The sequence below is a fragment of the Lithobates pipiens genome, unplaced genomic scaffold, assembly GCF_037356315.1.
Source record: "Lithobates pipiens isolate NorthernLeopardFrog02 unplaced genomic scaffold, aLitPip1_a1.2 Scaffold_8, whole genome shotgun sequence".
NCBI lineage: Eukaryota > Metazoa > Chordata > Amphibia > Anura > Ranidae > Lithobates > Lithobates pipiens.
Genome location: NW_027507903.1, coordinates 689,562,719 through 689,584,432, shown reverse-complemented (window position 1 = coordinate 689,584,432; position 21,714 = coordinate 689,562,719). Strand labels below are relative to the sequence as shown.

At 46.1% G+C, this 21,714-nt stretch overlaps 1 protein-coding gene across 1 annotated transcript in view; it reads left to right on the top strand.

Moving 5' to 3' along the window:
• LOC143963510 (NACHT, LRR and PYD domains-containing protein 3-like) overlaps positions 1 to 21,077 on the top strand; it is a 140,785-nt gene extending 119,708 nt beyond the window's left edge. The window contains exons 8-9 of the mRNA XM_077473154.1: positions 7,610 to 7,789; positions 19,569 to 21,077. Of these exons, the coding sequence (XP_077329280.1) occupies positions 7,610 to 7,789; positions 19,569 to 19,815 (427 nt within the window). The 3' untranslated portion in view covers positions 19,816 to 21,077. The remainder of the gene's footprint in view (positions 1 to 7,609; positions 7,790 to 19,568) is intronic.
• Positions 21,078 to 21,714: the final 637 nt, after the last annotated feature.

The following is a 21,714-nucleotide window of genomic DNA, read 5'->3' as shown; positions in this document are numbered from 1 at the left end:
TCACCTTTTCTGGTCCGATTTATGGCTTAATTTTGGGCTGAATTTGGACCTGAAACAGACCAGAAGACGCACAGGACTCTGTATTCTCTTCATTCAGTGACCAATCATAGACAGATGGTCCTCAATTAGAATCTGGAAGGACAGAGTGAGTCTCTAGACCAGAAGTGACCCCTAGATGCCAATAAAATCCCCCCATCCTTGTAGATATAAAATTGTCACCTCACTGAGCCTCAAAGAGAAGTCCTAGTCATTTCATCTACAAGCCCAGCAGGGGACGAGGCTGATACAGGGAGAAGTACATTCAATTACATTTTTTACATTTTCTTCCGCTATATTTTCTTCCGCTTTATTCCCCTTTCTTCCTTTTCTATTTATCCAAGCGCATTATGTTTTTATTTACCTAAGTTCACTAATGTTTTTATCTGTATTTACTTGTGTTTCATTTTGGTTTAATGAATTGGCAGTGATTTTACAGTAAATCCCAGATATACAGAGTCCATATATACAGGAGTAATGTCCAACCCTTATTCCGGCACCAAATAACAGTATCAACGCAGGCGCATTAAACAATCCCCTGCTTAGCCCAGTATGTTTTATATCATCGCTAATAGAGGGCATTCCCTCAATAAAAATGGCGGCGTTTTTCCGCGCATGCGTGTTGGCACATTACACCCTATATAAAGAAAAAGGTGCATGCAGATGGCCGCTCCAGATGACGTCTTAATGACGAAACGCGTAGGGTGTGGCCAGACAGCATACACCTCTAACTCAGATGGCGAGGCAGCCGAGCGGGACCTGTCTTCTTTTAAAAGAAACCAAGCAGCATAAACAAACGAGATTACATTCATTGATTGCTTGTGAGTAAATTTGTTTATTTAACCACTTGCTTACTGGGCACTTAAACACCCTTCCTGACCAGACCAATTTTCAGCTTTTGGTGCTCTCACACTTTGAATGACAATTACTCAGTCATGCAACACTGTACCCAAATGAATTTTGTGTCCTTTTTTTCCCACAAATAGAGCTTTCTTTTGGTGGTATTTGATCACCTCTGGGGCTTTTATTTTTTGCGCTATAAATGAAAAAAGACCGAAAATTTTGAAAAAAAACACATATTTCTTTGTTTCTGTGATAAAATTTTGCAAATTATAATTTTTTTTCATAAATTTTGGCCACAATTTATACTGCTACATATCTTTGGTAAAAATAACCCAAATTAGTGGATATTATTTGGTCTTTGTGAAAGTTAGAGAGTCTACAATCTGTGGTGCGAAACGCACAAAATTGATCACACCTGATGTACTGGTGACCTATCTAATTTCTTGCGACCCGAACAAGTCAGGAAAGTACAAATACCCCCAAATGACCCCTTTTTTGAAAGTAAACATTCCAAGGTATTTACTAAGATGCATGGTGAGGTTTTTGATGTTGTCATCTTTTTCCCACAATTCTTTGCAAAATGAAGATTTTTTTTATTTTTTTTTTCTCACAAAATTTTCAATGTAATAGGTTATTTCTCTCACATGGCATGTGTATACCACAAATGACACCCCAAAATACGTTCTACTACTCCTTCTGAGTATTACGATACCAAATGTGTGAGACTTTTACACAGCCTGGCCACATACAGAGGCCCAATATGGAAATAGCACCATCAGGCGTTCTAGGAGCATAAATTACACATTTCATTTCTCAACCTATTACAGTTTTGAAGGCCCTGGAGCACCAGGACAATGGAAATGCCCACAAAGTGACCCCACGTGGCACTGACGACACGTGGCACTGACAGATGGCACTGGAGGCAGATGGCACTGGAGGCAGATGGCACTGGAGGCAGATGGGGCTGGCAGATGGGGCTGGCAGATGGGGCTGACAGTTGGGGCTGGCAGTTGGGGCTGGCAGATGGGGCTGGCAGATGGGGCTGGGGCTGGCACTGGCAGATGGTGCTGGCTATTTGCTCTGGCTAATTGCTCTGGCAAATGGGGCTGGCAGATGGCACTGCGGCTGGCAGATGGCACTGGCGCTGGCAGGTGGCGCTGGCAGGTGGCACTGGCAGGTGGCACTGGGGCTGGCGGCACTGGGGCTGACGGATGGCACTGGCGCTGGCAGGTGGCACTGACAGGTGGCACTGGCAGGTGGCACTGGCACGTGGCACTGGGGCTGGTGGCACTGGGGCTGACGGATGGCACTGGCGCTGGCAGGTGGCACTGGCGCTGGCAGGTGGCACTGGCAGGTGGCACTGGCACTGGGGCTGACGGCACTGGGGCTGACGGATGGCACTGGCAGGTGGCACTGGTGCTGGCAGGTGGCACTGGCAGGTGGCACTGGGGCTGACGGCACTGGCGGCACTGGGGCTGACGGCACTGACGGCACTGGGGCTGACGGACGGCACTGGGGCTGACGGACGGCACTGGGACTGACGGGCGGCACTGGCGATGGCAGGTGGCGCTGGCAGGTGGCACTGGCGCTGGCGGCACTGGGGCTGTCGGCACTGGGGCTGACAGCACTGGGGCTGACGGCAGGCGCTGGCAGGTGGCACTGGCACTACTGGCAGATGGCACTGGGCTGACAGATGGCACTGGGCTGACAGATGGCACTGGCACTGGGGCTGACAGATGGCACTGGGGCTGACACTGGCACTGGGGCTGACACAGGCACTGGGGCTGACACAGGCACTGGGGCTGATACAGGCACTGGGGCTGACACAGGCACTGGGGCTGACACTGGCACTGGGGCTGACACATAGATCTCTCTCCCTCCTCACACGCTGTCTCTGTGTGAGGAGGGAGAGACACGGCAATGGGAGATGATCTCATATGTTTACATATGAGATCATCTCCCATTGGCAGCTGCGATCGCGCTGTGAACGGCCGCTTTGATTGGCCGTTCACGGCGATCTGTATTTGCCTGTCTCCGGGAGACACGGCAAATACAATACTTCCACGATGCGCGCCCCCGGCGGCGCGCATTGCGGAAGTAAACACCAGGCCGTCCAGGGACGGCCAGGCGAAGGAAACGCCCACTCTAAGGCCGTCATTCGGCTATAGGGCGGGCGGGAGGCGGTTAAATAAAACCTTAAATTATAAATGTACTACACCATGGATATGCCTCTTCCTTGTTGCATATAACGTTGCACGCTATACCAATGGAGGAACGAGGGACTCCCAGAACCACAGCAGAGGCAAGCCAGAGAGCAACACAGTGGCTCATACTGTGAAGGCTGATCCACACCGGACGGGGTTATACCTCTGGTGAGAGCAATTACATAAGTGGTCACCGAGCACCGGGAGCAACAGTTGAAGTCACCCCCCCTCCCCCCCACTTATAGAAGAAATTCCACCATTTTTGTCACTATTTTTTCACTATTTTTCACCATTTTTTCACTATTTTTATCATCAATTTTTGGTCAATTTTTTATCACATTTTTTCATTTTAATATCCATTATTAATTTTACATTCTTTCTGTTTTAATCATATTCTTATATACCATTCATTCACGGACTTCTCGTCACAGGTGCACAAATGGACATATGATATGCAAAATAGATAATTGAATGGTTATTCATTTTTATTTTTACATTTATATTTATTTTTATTTTTATATTTATATTTATTCATTTTTATTTTCATTTTCTATATTTTTTGCAATTGAATTTCGTGCATTCTAAACACTGGCACAAGTTTGTTCACTGGCACTTGCACTTTAATATTGTAATGTAAGAATTGCATGTAGCATTAGTTTACCTATGGCTCATTGATCTTTATGGTTTATTGATTATTATGATTTAATGACATCTATTGATAAATATATATATATATATATATATATATATATATATATATATATATATATATATATGAACAATTGCTATAGACTATCATTTGGCATTACACAGAGAGGTTTGCACTATTATTTGTGTACTTTTAAATATTAACTTTTTATTACTTACCAGCACGCTGGAAATTTTATGCAAATTGTAATTATTTTGAATCTCAAATGGTATAGCGCCAAGTCTATTTCCCCCAATTTCATTTCATTGTTTCACCCACATTGGGTAGAAATTTAAATAGAGGCCGCTCTTACCAGAACTATATCCAACAGTTCCATAGCGCGACCTTACCCTTCATGCTGATACAGGGAGAAGACCCCGAACTGTCTGCCACACATTGATTTATATCAGAGATCAGAGGAATCTATTTTATCTCTCATACAAAATAAAATATTAGTTGCAGAGAGATGGAAATAATTGCTCCTGATTGTAGACATGTTGGGGTACATGTACATATAACATTGTATGTGTAGTGAGGATAGAATCCAGGAGAACCCCCAGAATGGTTCTATGGGGTCTGATCACACCAGACAAGCTCTGATTGGTCTTGTTGGGATCAGACTGACATGCCGGTGTTGGAAATCCAATCCTCATCCATCAGAACCATTCATGGTCCATTTAGCTCTGGTTCCTTCAGAACACAGGACCGGCTTGTGGGCTGGGCAGGGAACACCCCCCAGGGTTGATTGGCTGATGGCTAAACTCCACCCACATCCATAAATTGAGGATCCTGAGATATGGACGGGGTGATTCCCATGGTGCCGGTCTAACCGGTGAATAGTGGATGTTCCTGACATGTTCCTGTCACAGGATAATCCTCAGAAAAAGTTTATTTCTGTTTTATTCTCACAGCCAGACTGTGTCTGTCCTTTTGTCTTTGTTGTATTTTCTCTCATTCTTTATCTTTCTACATATTTTATACACTAAATAACAAACTAGTGTAGCTCTGCTCTATATTACACAGACAGACAACCTACCTGCAGACAGAGGTAAGTGTTACCACAACCCCAGTGTTACTATACGGCTGTGTAACTATGTAACAAACCACCTAACCACCTGATCCTGATACTTCCAAATAATAATTACACAACAAAAATGATAATACAAAGCAAATACTACATAGAATATATGTCTGCTACTACCACAACCTCAGTGCTGGAACAATGTGCTGCACAATAATGAATTGCTATTAATACACTTTATACAGAAAACTAACAACTTTATCCCGGTAATTGTAGAAATGGAGTCGCTGAGGATTTCCTCTCAGTAGTGCCACATCCAAAAACTTGTTAGAAGCAAAATAAATACCCCTAAGGGGGGCTTTTATGGCACTTGTATATATAAAGTGGTGCTCCGGAGAAATGTGACTTTGTAGATAAATCTCCCCCTATAATCCTCATGATTCATGTATTCTAGTAAAGGTTACGCTGTAATCCAAGGGCCGCTTTCTATTTTTGCAGCATTGATTTCTTACTTCTGTAAGTCCCAGCAGGCCGCCGCCATCTCATGTGTGGGCATCTGAAGCCAGACTGTATCTCTTCCTGTATTCCATGGTTATTCCATGGTTACCCAGCATGCACCACCAGATCTTGCACATGCTCAGAGCAGCACGAGCCGTGTAATAGGTTGTAGGTCGGGTTTCCATAGCAATGTCAGAGGAAGTTCCCACCCCTTAGCTATGCAAACCTCCCCTCCCCCTCCAGGAAGCAGGAATTTTATCTACATTTACAAAGATTATAAATCTAGAAATACAAAAATCTCCTGCAAAAGGAAATTACTTTATAAAAGATAATTGTAAATGATATTCCTTGTTTATGTGCATCTTTTATAAAGTAATTTCCTTTTGCAGAAGCTTCCCCATCAAATTATCCTCATCAAAACTGCCCCATCCTATTGCCCCATAAAAATTGCCCCTTCAAATTTGCCCAATCCTATTGCTCCATCATATTGCCCCCACCAAAAATGCCCCATCCTACTGTCACATCAAAATTGCCCCATCATACTGCCACCATCAAAATTGCCCCCATCATATTAACACCATCAAAATTGCCCCATCATTTTGCCCCATCATACTGCCATCATCAAAATGGTCACAATCAAAATTGCTCCATCAAAACTCCATCAAAACTGCCTCATCCCACTGCCCCAATCAAATTGCCCCCTTAAAATTATCCCCATCAAAACTGCTATCATCAACATTGCCCCCATCATATTGCCCCGTTTTACTGCCACCATCACAATTGCCCAATCATATTGCCCTCCATTAAAACTGCCCCATCCTATTGCCCCATCAAAATGTCCCATTATACTGGCACAATCAAAATTGTACCATGAAATTGCCCCCTCAAAATGCCTCATCAAAACTGTCCTATGAAATTGCCCCCATCAAATTTGCCCCATTATACTTCCACCATCAAAATTGCCCCATTCTATTGCCCCATAAAAACTGCCCCATCCTTTTGTCCCCATCAAAATTGCCCATTATACTGGCACCATCAAAATTGCCCTCATCAAAATTGCCCCATCATACTGCCACCATAATAACTGCCTTATCCTATTACTCCCATCAATATTGCCCCACAATACTGCCACCATGTAAATTGCCTCCATCAAAATTGCCCTATCAAATTGCCCCATCAAAACTGCCCTATCAAATTTCCCCATGAAATTGCCCCATTATACTGCTACCATCAAATTGCCCCATCAAATTTGCCCCATAATATTGCCCCCATCAAAATAACCCCATCAAAACTGCCCCATCAAATTATCCCATCTTATTGCCCCATCAAAATTGCTCCATTATACTGCCACCACCAAAATTGTCCCATCAAAACTGCCTCATCCTATTGCACCAGGAAATTGCCCCATCAAATTGCCCCATACTATTGCCCCATCATACTGCCACCATCAAAATTACCCCTATCCTATTGCCCCATCAAAATTGCCACAATCAAAACTGCCTCATCCTATTGCCCCATCAAATTGTCCCCTTAAAATGACACCCATAAAATTGCTCCATCATACTACCACAATCAAAATTGCCCCCATCAAATTTTCCCCACCAAAATTGCCCCATCAAATTTGCCCCATCAAATTTCTCCATGAAATTGCTCCCTTCAAATTTGCCCCATTATACTGCCACCATCAAATTTGCCCCATTATACTGCCACCATCAAAATTGCCCCTCAAAAACTGCCCAGTCATACTGCCACCATCAAAATTGCCCCACCCTATTGCTGCCATCAAAATTTCCCTATTATACAGCCACCATTAAAATTGTCCAGTAAAAATTACCCCATAACAAATGCTCCATCATATTGCCCCCATCAAAACTGCCCCATCAAAATGTCCCATTATCCTGGCACAATCAAAATTACACCATGAAATTGCCCCATCAAAATTGCCTCATCAAAACTGCCCTATGAAATTGCCCCCATCAAAATTGTCCCATTATACTGCCAACATCAAAATTGCTCCATCAAATTTCCCCATAAAAACTGCCACATTATATTGTCCCATTATACTGCCACCATCAAAATTTCCCCATCCTATTTTCCCCATAAAAAACTGCCATCATCAAATCTGCCCCTTCAAATTGCCTGATGAGACTACACTGATCAGCACCACTGGTGGGCACTGATTAATGGGCACTGTGGGCACATATGAGGTGGCTTTGTATTTCATTTTCTAGGACCCCGCCCACTGATTATTCATTGGATATGTCTACTTCTGCCCCTCCCTGGAAGAAAATTTCACCTCTTTCCTGCTTCTCCCTCCAGTGTCTATGAATGTAAAGGGACATTATGGAGCTGTGATGATCTTTGCTCCGTTATCTCCACAAACCGAACTCTGACCGATCTGTCTATATCATTGAATGATGATGAGAAGATGTCAGAGTCAGAAGTGAGACGACGTTGTGAGGTCCTCCGGAATGCCGGCTTCTCTGTGGATAGAGACAGGTAAGATCTGTTCTATTGGAGGTAACACACATACTAAGTCTTAGAATGTGAATAGTAAAATGTAGACAACATTGGATGGGGGTGAAGTGACGGGGGTGAGATGATGGGGGTGAGATGATGGGGGTGAGATGATGGGGTGAGATGATGGGGGTGAGATGATGGGGTGAGATGATGGGGGTGAGGTGATGGGAATGAGATAATGGGGATGAGATGATGGGGATGAGATGATGGGGGTGAGATGATGGGGTGAGATGATGGGGTGAGATGATGGGGGTGAGATGATGGGGGTGAGATGATGGAGATGTGATGAGATGTGATGATGGGATGAGATGATCAAGATGAGATGATGGAGGTGAGATGATGGAGGTGAGGTGAGGTGATGGAGATGAGATGATGGAGATGAGATGATGGAGGTGAGATGATGGAGATGAGATGATGGAGGTGAGGTGATGGAGGTGAGATGATGGAGATGAGATGATGGAGATGAGATGATGGGGGTGAGATGATGCGGGCGAGATGATGGGGGAGATGAGATGATGGAGGTGAGATGATGGAGATGAGATGATGGAGGTGAGATGATGGGGGTGAGATGATGAGGTGAGATGATGGTGATGAGATGATGGAGGTGAGGTGATGGGGGTGAGATGATGGGGATGAGATGATGGAGGTGTGATGATGATGGAGATGAGATGATGGGGATGAGATGATGGAGATGAGGTGATGGAGATGAGATGATGGGGGTGAGATGGAGGTGAGATGATGGAGATGAGATGATGGAGATGAGATGATGGAGATGAGGTGATGGAGATGAGATGATGGAGATGAGACGTTGTTGGGAGGTCTTCTGACACCCGGGCTGCTCTGTAATGAAGATGGAAGGACGGGTGACAAACATTCTATACAATTTCTGTAGAGCCCATTGGAGGTCTCTGTAGTTATACAGATAATGAGAGAGATGATTGAGATTTCCTGTGCCAGTCACAGATTTCCCAGATGATGGAGAATTTATTCCTCATCCCAAGTTTTATCATTACAGATGGGGGATGGGAGAATCAGATCCACCAATAATAATCTTAGTCAGGTCCTACAATCTTCCACAAGGTTTTACCTTTTACAGGAAACCCCCCCATCCCCCGAGGTCCATCCAATGTGTCAGTATAACTGAGCCAATCAGATGTGTGTTCTCAGCCTGTACACATGACAGCCCAGCACACCCGGCATACAGTCTGCTAACCCAATGGATGGATGGAGATGAGTGTGGGGCCCCTGCCATGGTGAGGGCCCCTCACTTTTCCATCATTTCTTACAGAGCTCAGTATGAGCCCCTCCCCCCTTCCATCATCACAGCAACATTTCCTCCTCTAACGCTCATTTTATTCTTCTATGAAGGGGTGCAGGAGGAGGCTGGGATGTATCTATAAAGAGAAGAAGATCAGAAGATGGTGTGTGGGAGCCCCTCCCCCTCTCAGGTAATACACGGATCCGGATATGAAGAGAATGTCCGGAATGGATGATATCAGAGTAAAGTCACATCAACTCTCAGCTTTTATTTTCTCTTTCTGATCCTTAAATATAGAATTCCAGTAATAGTAATCTTTCTCTTCTTTTCCTCTTCTAAATGGCGTCATTTCTGCTCAGTATTGCCCACTTCCTGTGTTGTTGTGTGACCGGTGCCCCCTTCACACCACTGATCTGATAGGGGCACCCGCGCATGCGTGCTCCCATCTATTGTACTACAAGCCTGCGGTGACACACTGGCTGCACCGCCCATCAGATCACCGATACAGCTCCGCCTCCATTGTCATCTGATTGGAGCCCCGCCTCCTCTCTATGAGTGACAACTGCCCCCGCACTTTCAGAGCTGCATGTGGATTGGCTCCTGAATGATGTTCTGTGACAACGGCACAAGGACCAAACATTACAACAAACTTTATTCATACAAGACACTGTCCTGTTGTGTCAAATTTACTGACAATACATTTTACTGACTCAATTTTCATTGGAAAAAAATGGTTTATTCTGGTTTATTATGTGTCACCCCAGGACGATTCTGTGTCACCCCCCAGGACGATTCTGTGTCACCCCCAGGAAGATTCTGTGTCACCCCCCAGGAAGATTCTGTGTCTCTACCCAGGAAGACTCAGTGTCACCCCCTAGGAAGATTCTGTGCCACCCCAGGCAGATTCAGTGTCACCCCCCAGGGCATTGTGTGTCACCCATCTATTCTAGCAGCATTGCATGTCACCCATCCCACTGCATAGCATTACGTGTCACCCATCCCACTGCAGAGCATTACGTGTCACCCCTCCCACTGCAGAGCATTACGTGTCACGCATCCCACTGCAGAGCATTACATGTCACGCATCCCACTGCAGAGCATTACGTGTCACCCATCCCACTGCAGAGCATATTACATGTCACCCATCCCACTGCAGAGCATATTACATGTCACCCATCCCACTGCAGAGCATTATATGTCACCCAACCCACTGCAGAGCATTACATGTCCCCTATCCCACTGCAGAGCATATTACATGTCACCCATCCCACTGCAGAGCATTACATGTCACCCAACCCACTGCAGAGCATTACATGTCACCCAACCCACTGCAGAGCATTACGTGTAGTCACTAGTGATGGGCTGCACACCCTCTTGTTCATAACATATCAGAACGTTTGAACATCACAAAAAATTAGACCTGAATGGCAAACCTCATTGTCCCAATTTTAAAGACTTATATGCAACTAATTGGCCATAAAGAGGGTATGGGGGCCCGGGTACTCCCCTGGGGGACATCAATGAAAAACATTTTTTTTAAAACAATATTTTTTAAAGGAGCAATGATTTTAATGATGCTTAAAGTGAAACAATAAAAATGAAAAATTCCTTTAACCACTAGGGATCTGCGCTATAGCCGAATGATGGCTACAACGCAGACCTATTTTGCCGGGACTATGTCTATTGACGTCGTCCTGTGCACGAGTGGCCTGCGTGCCCCCTGAGGGGCGCGCGCGGCACGCTCTGTTATCAGCAAGTCTATGAGACTCGCCTGATCACGGATCGAAGCAAGGGGTCGATCCTGACCCCTTACCATGTGATCAGCTGTCAGCCAATGACAGCTGATCATGTGACACAATGGAGCTGGTAATCGGCGATTTTTTTAACTGAGGTGGCACTGGTAGGGGGCAGGTGGGCACTGGTAAGCTGGCCGTGATCGGGAGTGCAGCACCATTGTTGAGGCAGATTGTGGGCACTGATGGGTGGCACTGTGGGCACTGATGTGTGGCACTGTGGGCACTGATGTGTGGCACTATGGGCACTGATGGGTGGCACTGATGGGGGCACTTTTTTATTACTGAGGTGGCACTGGCAGGGGGCAGGTGGGCACTGGTAAGCTGGCCGTGATCGGGACTGCAGCACCGTGAAAACAGGAATTAAGACAGGAGTCTCTAACCTCTATCCCACCTCCATCCTCCCCTCCATTTTAAAGATCCCACTGCAAGGGGCAACCAGACAGCTTTCCAGAAATGTCAGGCTGACAGCAAGCCAGATTCACCGGAACCAGAGTGTTTAAAGGGGACAACCGCAGCCAGGTAAGCTCGCACCTCCACTCCCCCCCCCCCAGTGATTGTTCCAGGGACTCCGTCCGACTGCCTATGGGGGTCAGGAAGGAATTTTTGCCCCACTGGTGCATTTGGCTGTTACTGTCAGGGGTTTTTTCGCCTTCCTCTGGAACAACCATAGGTTAGCATACCCCTACCTCCGGCCTCCTTTCCATTTTTTACGCTATCCTAGGACGACTATTCCAGATCACAGCCAGACTTCTTTTCTAAGCGGAGACCTCAACCTTAAGTAAAGGCAGCTGGAACAGCCAGCAAACAAATACAACAACTCCTTCCGCATCCATATAGGCATCCCCTGATCAACTTGCACGCTAATAGCCTCAAGCACGGTGGCAAGTCTGATACCTAGCCCCACCTCAGGATCAATACCCTGATCAGGATCATCATCTTAGGCCCATAGTACCATCAACAGCATCCACAAACCATGTGCTACTTCAAATACTCAGCTGAAGTTCTGCACAGACTAAGGAACATCAACACCACATTGCCATCTTCCATACAAAAAATACTTCAAAGAGAACAACTATTAAAAACCGGACGACAACCAGCTCCCAACCACAGGAAGACATCTACTCGACCACTACAATTAGATTGCGCCTTGATTAACGCCAGGTCTGCAGTCAAACATAGACTGGAAGTACACAACTTCATCATCGAGAACAATGTAGACTGCCTCTTCATCACCGAAAGCTGGTTAACCTCTGACTGCAACACCATCCTCACCGAATTGGTGTCGGAAAACTACAGGATCCTAACCGAACACCGGATAGGGAAAAAAGGAGGAGGCCTAGCAGTGATCTTTAAAGGTCACCTGGATCTCACTAAACCATCATCTCAGAACCCAGTGTCTTTTATGGAAACCCTGACGCTACATCTTCAACCAACACCCCATGACACCACTCATATTCTACTGTGCTACAGACCACCGGGACCAAAGTCCAATCTTCTTTCACCCCTCACGGAATCCTTTGCAATGCACACCCTAAAATTCAAAAATTTCCTGGCACTCAGAGATTTCAACCTTTGGGCAAACGAGCCTAAAGACCCCATCACGACTGCCTGCATCAATCAACTAGAAGAACTGGGTCTACAGCAACTGATAAAGACTCCCACGCATGGGTCAGGACACACCCTGGACCTCATTTTCAAACAGAACATCGACGTCAACATACTCGACAACATGACTCTGCCATGGACGGATCACCACGCCATCAAATTCAAAATCGCTACCAACATCACCAACGCAAAACGGAAACCTGTAACAACGCATTGGACCAGATCGCACAAAAAACTGTACTCCGAAGCCTTCAAAACCACTCTGTCCAAAAAAATATCTACAATAACCTTAAACCACTCTACGGTGGAAACATTCAACTCCCTGAACAAGGCATTACTGCAATCAGCAGACTCGGTAGCACCAAAACGCTGGGCTCTCATCAGGAAGAAAAATGCTGGATGGTTTAATAGCTCCCTCTCCGTACTAAAGCAAGAACGCAGAAGAGCGGAAAGAACATGGAGAAGAAATCTCACCGAGGAAAACCTATTTAACTACAAAGGTCTGACAGAGAATTATCGGAAAGCAATCTTCAAAGCCAAAAAGGACCACTTCTCATATACAATCTCAACGGCCGCAAACCAACCACGGGAACTGTTTAAACTGGTTAATCAATCAATGAATCCGGTGTGCCTAGAACCCCCAGAAAGCGAATCCCAGGATTACAGTGACAAACTGTCGGATTTTTTCATCGATAAAGTCAAAACCATCAGGGAAACAATTTGTCAGAAGAAAACATCAAACCTCAGCCAATAAATACATAAAGAGGATGTCCGCACCAACATACCGCAACCGCCAAAATTTTCACTATCCCCAATTACCGTAGACACCGCAAAAAACATCATTAATAAACTGAGTGACAGTACCTCACCTATTGACATCATCCCCACAAAACTACTGAAAGAATGCTCCGACATCGTGGCTCCAACCATAACCCACCTCATAAACCGATCATTCCACGAAGGGATTGTTCCAGCATCCTCAAACAAGGCATCGTCAAACCTCTACTCAAGAAACCAAACCTGGACCCTCAGGATCCAAACAACCATAGGCCAATTACAAGCCTCAACACCATTTCTAAGATCATGGAGAAAGCTGTAGTACATCAGCTACAACTTCACCTGGATACTCACAAACTCCTGGACCCGCTGCAATCAGGCTTCCGCCCGGGTCATGGAACAGACACAGCTCTCCTCAAGATTTGGGATGATGCCCTCGAAGCAGCAGATGACGGAGAGCCGTGTCTCCTCGTACTGCTAGACCTAAGTGCAGCGTTTGATACAGTAGATCACAATACTCTACTCGTACTCGCAGAAGTAGCCGGAGTCCAAGACATAGATCTCCAATGGTTCGCGTCCTTCCTAGGAAATCGGTCACAGACAGTGAAACTAGGAAAATTCCTCTCCGAAACTCGGGCAGTCACCTGCGGAGTCCCTCAAGGCTCTCCGTTGTCACCCGTTCTCTTCAACATTTACATTCGCCCACTCCTTCAAATCATCAGATGCTCAGATCTCTGCTTCCACTCTTATGCTGACGACACGCAACTTTATTTCCGGATCAATGGAAAAAAAGATCACCAACAACAACTTGAAAACTGCCTCAAATCAATAGAGGACTGGATGACCACCAACTCCCTCCAGCTGAACCAATCAAAGACAGAGCTTCTTATCTTACACCCAAATCATAAGCCCGCAACCGAAACCTCCTGGTCTCCACCAACCGTCTTTGGGCAGACTATCTCCCCAAAGACCAAAGCGAAGAGTCTTGGGGTTAATTTAGACGCACAAATGTCAATGGATGCGCAAATAGGATCTGTAGTCAGTGGATCTCACCATCTGCTGCGCATGCTTCGCAGACTCATCCCTTTTATCCCAAAGAATGACAAAGCAGTGGTAGTTGGAACAATCATTAATTCACGACTGGACTACGCAAACTCGCTTTACATAGGATTACCACAATATCAACTTGCGCGATTACAACTGATCCAAAACACGGCGGCAAGGCTGATAACAGGAAAAAAACCCTGGGAATCCATTTCTCCTTCACTGAGGAGCTTACGTTGGCTAACCATAATAAATCAGATCACGTTCAAGACCCTTTGCCTCACCCACAAATGCGTGCATAGAGAAGCTCCGCAATACCTAATGGAGAAAATAAATCATTACACACCAAACCGCAGTCTTCGATCAGCCAACAAAAACCTCCTCCTTGTGCCCAAAGCCCGGTATAAATCCAAGGGTGATCGGAGATTCGCTGTCCAAGGGCCTCGGCTATGGAATGCTCTACCAATCAACATCCGCCTGGAAGAAAATCACCTGGCTTTTAGGAAAAAACTCAAGACCTTCCTCTTTTAGCAGATGATCAAAGCTCGCCACAGCGCCTAGAGGCGATTCAGGTTGCATTGTGCGCTATATAAGTATTTCATTCATTCATTCACTCACCGTTGAGGCAGATTGTGGGCACTGATGGGTGGCACTGATGGGTGGCACTGTTGGCACTGATGGGTGGCACTTTTTTATTACTGAGGTGGCACTGGCAGGGGGTAGGTGGGCACTGGTAAGCTGGCCGTGATCGGGACTGCAGCACCGTTGTTGAGGCAGATTGTGGGCACTGATGGGTGGCACTGTGGGCACTGATGGGTGGCACTGTGGGCACTGATGTATGGCACTATGGGCACTGATGGGTGGCACTGATAGGGGGCACTTACCAGTGCCCACCTGCCCCCTGCCAGTGCCACCTCAGTAATAAAAAAGTGCCACCCATCAGTGCCCACAGTGCCACCCATCAGTGCCCACAATCTGCCTCAACAATGGTGATGCACCCCATTGCCACATATCCATGCCCATCAGTGTCATCTACCAGTGCCACCCATCAGTGCCAGCCATCAGAGCCACCTATCAGTGCCCATCAGTCCCATCTATCAGTGGTACCTATCAGTGCCACCCATCCGTGCCACCCATCAGTGCCCACCTGCCCCCTGCCAATGCCAGCTCAGTAATAAAAAAGTACCACACATCAGTGCCCACAGTGCCACCCATCAGTGCACACAATCTGCCTCAACAACGGTGCTGCACCCCAGTGCCACATATCCGTGCCCATCAGTCATCTACCAGTGGTACCCATCAGTGCCACCCATCAGTGCCACCTATCAGTGCCCATCAGTCCCATCTATCATTGGTACCTATCAGTGCCACCCATCCGTGCCATCGTATCTGTGCCCATTTTTGCCCATCAGTGCCGCCTTATCTGTACCCATCAGTATTGCCTTATCTGTGCCCATCAGTACTGCCTTATCTGTGCCTATCGGTGCCACCTTATCTGTGCCTATTAGTGCCGCCTTAACTATGCCTATCAGTGCCCACCAGTGCAGCCTATCAGTGCCCACCAGTGCCACCTCATCAGCGCACTTCAATGAAGGAGAAAATGACCTGCTTGCAAAATTTTATAACAAACTATTAAACATGATTTTTTATTTTTTTTATTTTGCATCTTTTTTTGTTTGTTTAGCAAAAAATAAAACTCCCAGCTGTAATTAAATACCACCAAAAGAAAGCTCTATTTGTGGGAAAAAAATGATAAAAATTCCATTTGGGTACAATGGCCGCGCAATTGTCATTCAAAGTGCATCAGCCCTGAAAGCTGAAAATTGGTCTGGGCAGGAGGGGGGTTTAAGTGCCCAGTAAGCAAGTGGTTAAATATAGTGCCAGGGGTGTCTTTACTCTGCCTGTAAAGTGGACTTGATCGCCGCGGGCATACCCGCGATCGTCTCACGGGACGGCTGAATGGAGGAAATGCCGCCCTGCCATCGGGAGCGCACCGCTGGTGGCGTGCTCCCGTGCTGGTTGGGACCCCCGTGAGTCCGGTCGCGGGACCCATGGACTCGATCGCCGCAGGCATCCCCGCGATCGTCTCACGGGACGGCTGAATGGAGGAAATGCCGTGTAAACAGCATTTCTCCATTCTGCCCAGCAACTAGTGACGCTGATCTCTGCTCCATGTGATTGGAGCAGAGATCAGTGTTCACTAAATGAAATCCCAGCCCCCCACAGTTAGTAACACACCCCTAGGAACACTTAACCCCTACACTGCCACCCACTGGTTAACCCTTTCACTGCCAGTGTCATTTACACAGGAATCCCTGCATTTATATAGCAGTGATTACTGTATAAATGACAATGGTCCCAAAAATGTGTCAAAAATGTGCGATGGGTCCCCCACAATGTCGCAGTCACAATAAAAATCGCTGATCGCCGCCATTACTAGTAAAAAAAAAATAATAAAAAATTATTAATAAAAATGCTATAAAACTATCCCTATTTTGTAAACGCTATAACTTTTGCGGAAACCAATCAATAATCGCTTATTGCGATTTTTTTTATACCAAAAATATGTTGAAGAATATGTATCAGCCTAAACTGAGGGAAAATTTTTTTTTTTTATATATATTTTTGGGGGATATTTATTATAACAAAAAGTAAAAAATAATGCATTTTTTTCAAAATTGTCGCTCTATTTTTGTTTATAGCGCAAAAAATAAAAACTGCAGGGGTGATCAAATACCACCAAAAGAAAGCTCTATTTGTGGGAAAAAAAGGACGTCAATTTTGTTTGGGAGCCATGTCGCACGACCGCGCAATTGTCAGTTAAAGTGACGCAGTGCCGAATCGCAAAAAGTGGTCTGGTCTTTGACCAGCAAAATGGTCCGGTCTGAAAGTGGTTAAATAGTTTTTTCCTGCAAGCTTTCTTTTATAAATAACGGCTTGGGGGCCAGTCTGTATGATGAGGTCACAATGCAGTGCACTGGGAACAAGATTAGAGGATTGTTGGATACATTCTGGTGTCTCTTTGGCAGACTTTGGATGGAAATAACACATTTTTTGCACCACTTTGAGCAAGCCTTACTACTCTGCATCTGGTGGTGTGCTGCTGGCAGATGTGCTGCAAGGACCTGGGACACCCTGCACTATAATATCATCCCTGTCAGTGGAGGCTGCTGAGAGGTCATGAGGCATAGCGGGGACAGACTGAGGTGAGGAGGAGGGACAGATTTGTGCCCCTTTTGTGTGGCTTTTAGGTGCTCTTGCAATGGGCTGAGTGGTGGAAGGTTAAATGCCTTGTCAAGCATGTGGCACCCAACTGGTTGGAGTTTTTGCCATGTTCAATGTGCTTGAGACAAAGTTTGCAAATTGGAACAGTGCGATCGGCTGCACATGTGCAAAAAAAGTCTAGACATCTGAGCTGTGGGAAGTGGGCCGGGAGATGACAGCTCCACAATGTGATGGAATAGGGTGGCTGCTCTCTACTCTTCCATGATGGCTGTCTCGTTGGGGTTGTGCCTCACCCTCACTTTCCTCCTCTGCTCTATCCGGCACCCAAGTCACATCAGTGACCTCATCATCATCATCACCTCCATCCTCATTACCACCGGAGACAACTTGGCAATACGCTGCAGCTGGGGGAACATGACTGCCAATTTGTGTGCCAGTGTTCTCCCCTCTCTGTAGGCTCATGTTCCTGCCTTCCTCAACCTCAACCTCAGAACCAACATCTGAATCCAGTAATGGCTGTGCATCATCAAGGAGCATGCCTGATGCTGGGGCTAGGGCAGGAATAGATGTGGACAAGGAGGCAGAATAAGCTGCTCTGGCAACTGCAGGGGACTGTGCACTAGTCTCTGCTAGGGTGACGGAGGATGAGGATAATGAGGAGGATGACCAAGGATGAGGAGGGTTTAGTAAGCCAGTCCACCACCTCCTCTGCATGCTGTGGCTGGATAGCACGGGCACCATCACTAAACAGAGGAAATGATGTCCTGCCTGAGGACTGACCACATCCACCTTTGCCTGTGGTCACATACGCTGCTGGACCCCTCACAGTGCCATGGGGAATGTCTGCCTCTCCTTGTTGTCCTCCCAGACATGATGGGGGGTTATTACCCAAACTTATTATAAACCGGAAAATGTGTGATTGGATGCACTTTATTCAATGAGAAGTGGTGTTTGGTGCACTTTAAATTGAGGACTTCCGCTGACAGAAATGTAAAAACTATAAAAAAAGGGGGAACACCAACGTCACAGTCAGAAAAAACTGCAGCTGACAATTTAAAAAAAGGGGGCAGGAAAAAAAAAAACATGCAGCAACCAAGAAGGATATACAGCACTAAATGTTATGTAATGTGGTGTTAAACACTTCACTGCACAACACACTACACTATACTCACACACTATACTAACAGTATACTAACACTCTACACACACACTACACTATACTGACACACCATACTCACACACTATACTAATAATACACCAACACTCTACACTGACACTACACTATACTCACACTCTACACTCAGAATCACAATAAATGAACACACTAACTCACCTGTAGTAAACTGAGCCCGGCTCTATATATCTCCACTCCAACACTGCAAAGGCTTCCTATAAGAAGGAACCATTTATAGTGTGGGGTGGGACTATGAGCACTGAGCCCTGGTTGGAGAAAGTCATCATAACTTTGTCCAATCAGGGTCCTGAAAGTGCTAATTGCACCTGACCACTGGCTTCATCCAATTAGGTCCTCTAGAATGCAGTGCGAAGCTCACAGTGCATTGTGGGGACGCTCAGCGGGTGAACATTCCGCCAAACTAACCGCAAATGTGTGTGTTTGCCGAGCGGGCGAGCAGGTGATGTTCAGGGGGAACTTTTGCTCGGATAGAACTGTTGGCCCATCTCTAGTGCTGATCAGTCCAGTTCCTGGATTCCGGCTTCTCCTCTCTATAGATCTGGATCACTTCCTAACAGAAAATAATAAAACCCGTCCTGGCTGTTCCAGGGATGGGAATGGGACCGACATTCAATATTCTGAATACAATCGTCTCCTCAGTCGGCTCTGCTGCTGATATTGGGATCTGCAGATCTTCCTCAGGTCACATGATCCCAATTCTTCTGTGGATGGAAAGTAGCCAAATTACTGATATGACGAGTCCCTGTGTAACATGGAATGATATTCACATCACATTCACATATATATGTATTGATGACACATTTCATGGAATGTATACAATGTAATATCTCCGTGTAATTGTACAATTATCTCTTGTAGACGGCTAGAGATGTGTCTGGTGATTGTGTCCCGGTGTTGGGTCTGCTGGACCTCTTCCATGTATAGAGGATCTCCTCACCGACACCTCGGATTTCTCTGCAACCCTCTAAAGGAAAGTCTTCTACTCTTCATGGATATAATGGTCGCCTCCCATTGTGAATTCCCTCTTCTCCCCTCTGTAGGATTCCACACTTTCCAATATTATCAATACTACTATGATGGTGATGAGGATCCAACTCATTATTAAGACTCATTCATGGCGGGAAAAATACATTTTCTAAATTTTTAAAGTTTCTCATTAATGAAAGCTGACCGGAGCAATCACTAATACAGAGAAAGAGACCGCATCTTCCTCTTACTGCTACTCCTCTCCACCCTCCTCTCCATCCTTCCCACTCCTCTCCATCCTCCATACTACTCTCCATCCTCCATACTACTCTCCATCCTCCTTTCCATCCTCTATACTCCTCTCCATCATCCATACTCCTCTCCGTCCTCTATACTACTCTCCATACTCCTCTCCATCCTCCATACTCCTCTCCATCCTCCCCACTCCTTTCCATCCTCCGCTCAATTCTCCATCCTCCATACTCCTCTCCGTCATCCATATTGCTCTCCATCCTCCATACTGCTCTCCATCATCCCTACTCCTCTCAGTCCTCTATACTACTCTCCATCCTCCATACTCCTCTCCATCCTCCCCACTCTTCTCCATCCTCCCCACTCCTCTCCATTCTCCATACTCCTCTCCGTCATCCAAACTCCTCTCCATCCCCCATACTCCTCTCCATAATCTCTCCATAATCTCTCCTCTCCGTCCTCCATACTCCTCTCCATCCTCCATTCTCCTCTCCCTGCACTCTCTCTCCTCTCCTTGGATGTAATAAAGTGATGCGGCTCTATCTAACATATACGGCATTCCCGGCTCCCAGTGTCTCTCTCTGCAATGTCTTTCTCCATGTTTCTGACATTATCTTGTATAAGAACAGAAATCGATCCATCAGCAATCCCAAGGAGAGACGGAGATCTCATAGCCGGCTCTCTGCTGCCTTATATCAGAGTTTTTCTTCCACAACCAGAACTTTATCCCCCTGAATGACAAGCTTAGCCAAGTCATCCCAAGTTCATCTTTACTTCTGCCAACTCCCCCATCTCTGCTCTGCATGACTCTCTGCCAACACGGCTCCTAAGATTTCATTGTGCCGAGTCCGTTCAGCCGCTTCGCCTTTCACTGACAACTTGCTTCAATTTTTATTATATCATCTAAATGGATTTATCCACCGATTGTTCTGATTACATTTCATGTCTGATATATTGTATATGAGGATCATGTATTATTCCCGGAGGATTTCATGTCATGGATCATTACCCAAAGGGATGCGATTATCCCGATTGATTATTGGGCCACCAATATTATTACCTAGTTATTGGAAGGTGTTATTCTCTATAGATTTACCCCATTGAGGGTTTTTACTCATCAATAAAGTTTTGTATATTTTATTAACCTTATTCTGCGATTCTCTGATTATTACCAATTTCTTATCTTGTTCTCCACAGCCGATACCCTCTCACCTCTCCCTTCCCCCTCACCTCTCCCTTCCCCCTCTCACCTCTCCCTTCCCCCATCTCACCTCTCCCTTCCCCCTCTCACTTCTCCCTTCCCCCTCTCACCTCTTCCTCCCCCTCTCCCTCCCCCTCACCTCTACCTTAACTCTCTCTCCTCCCCTTTCCCCTCTCCCTTCTCTTTTTATCTGCCTTCTACCTTTCCCTTCCCCCTCTCTCTCCCCTATCCACCCCCCTCTCTCCTCTACCTTCCCCCCTCTCTCCTCTACCTTCCCCCCTCTCTCCTCTCCATTCCCCCCTCTCTCCTCTCCATTCCCCCCTCTTTCCTCTCCCTTCCCCCTCTCTCTCACCCCTCTTCCCCCTCTCTGCATTCTGTCCTTTCCTTGCACTCTCTTCTCTCTGCCTCTCTATATTTACCACATAATATGTTCCTACCATATACTGTATATATGACATAACATTTGTACCATAAAATGTATGCATGTTTTCTATATAAAAGCCCCAAGTTGGATGTACAGAATGCAGGGGTTGCAGGTGGAGCATTGAGGACACCTACTGGTAGGTGAAGAAATTACAGCCCAGT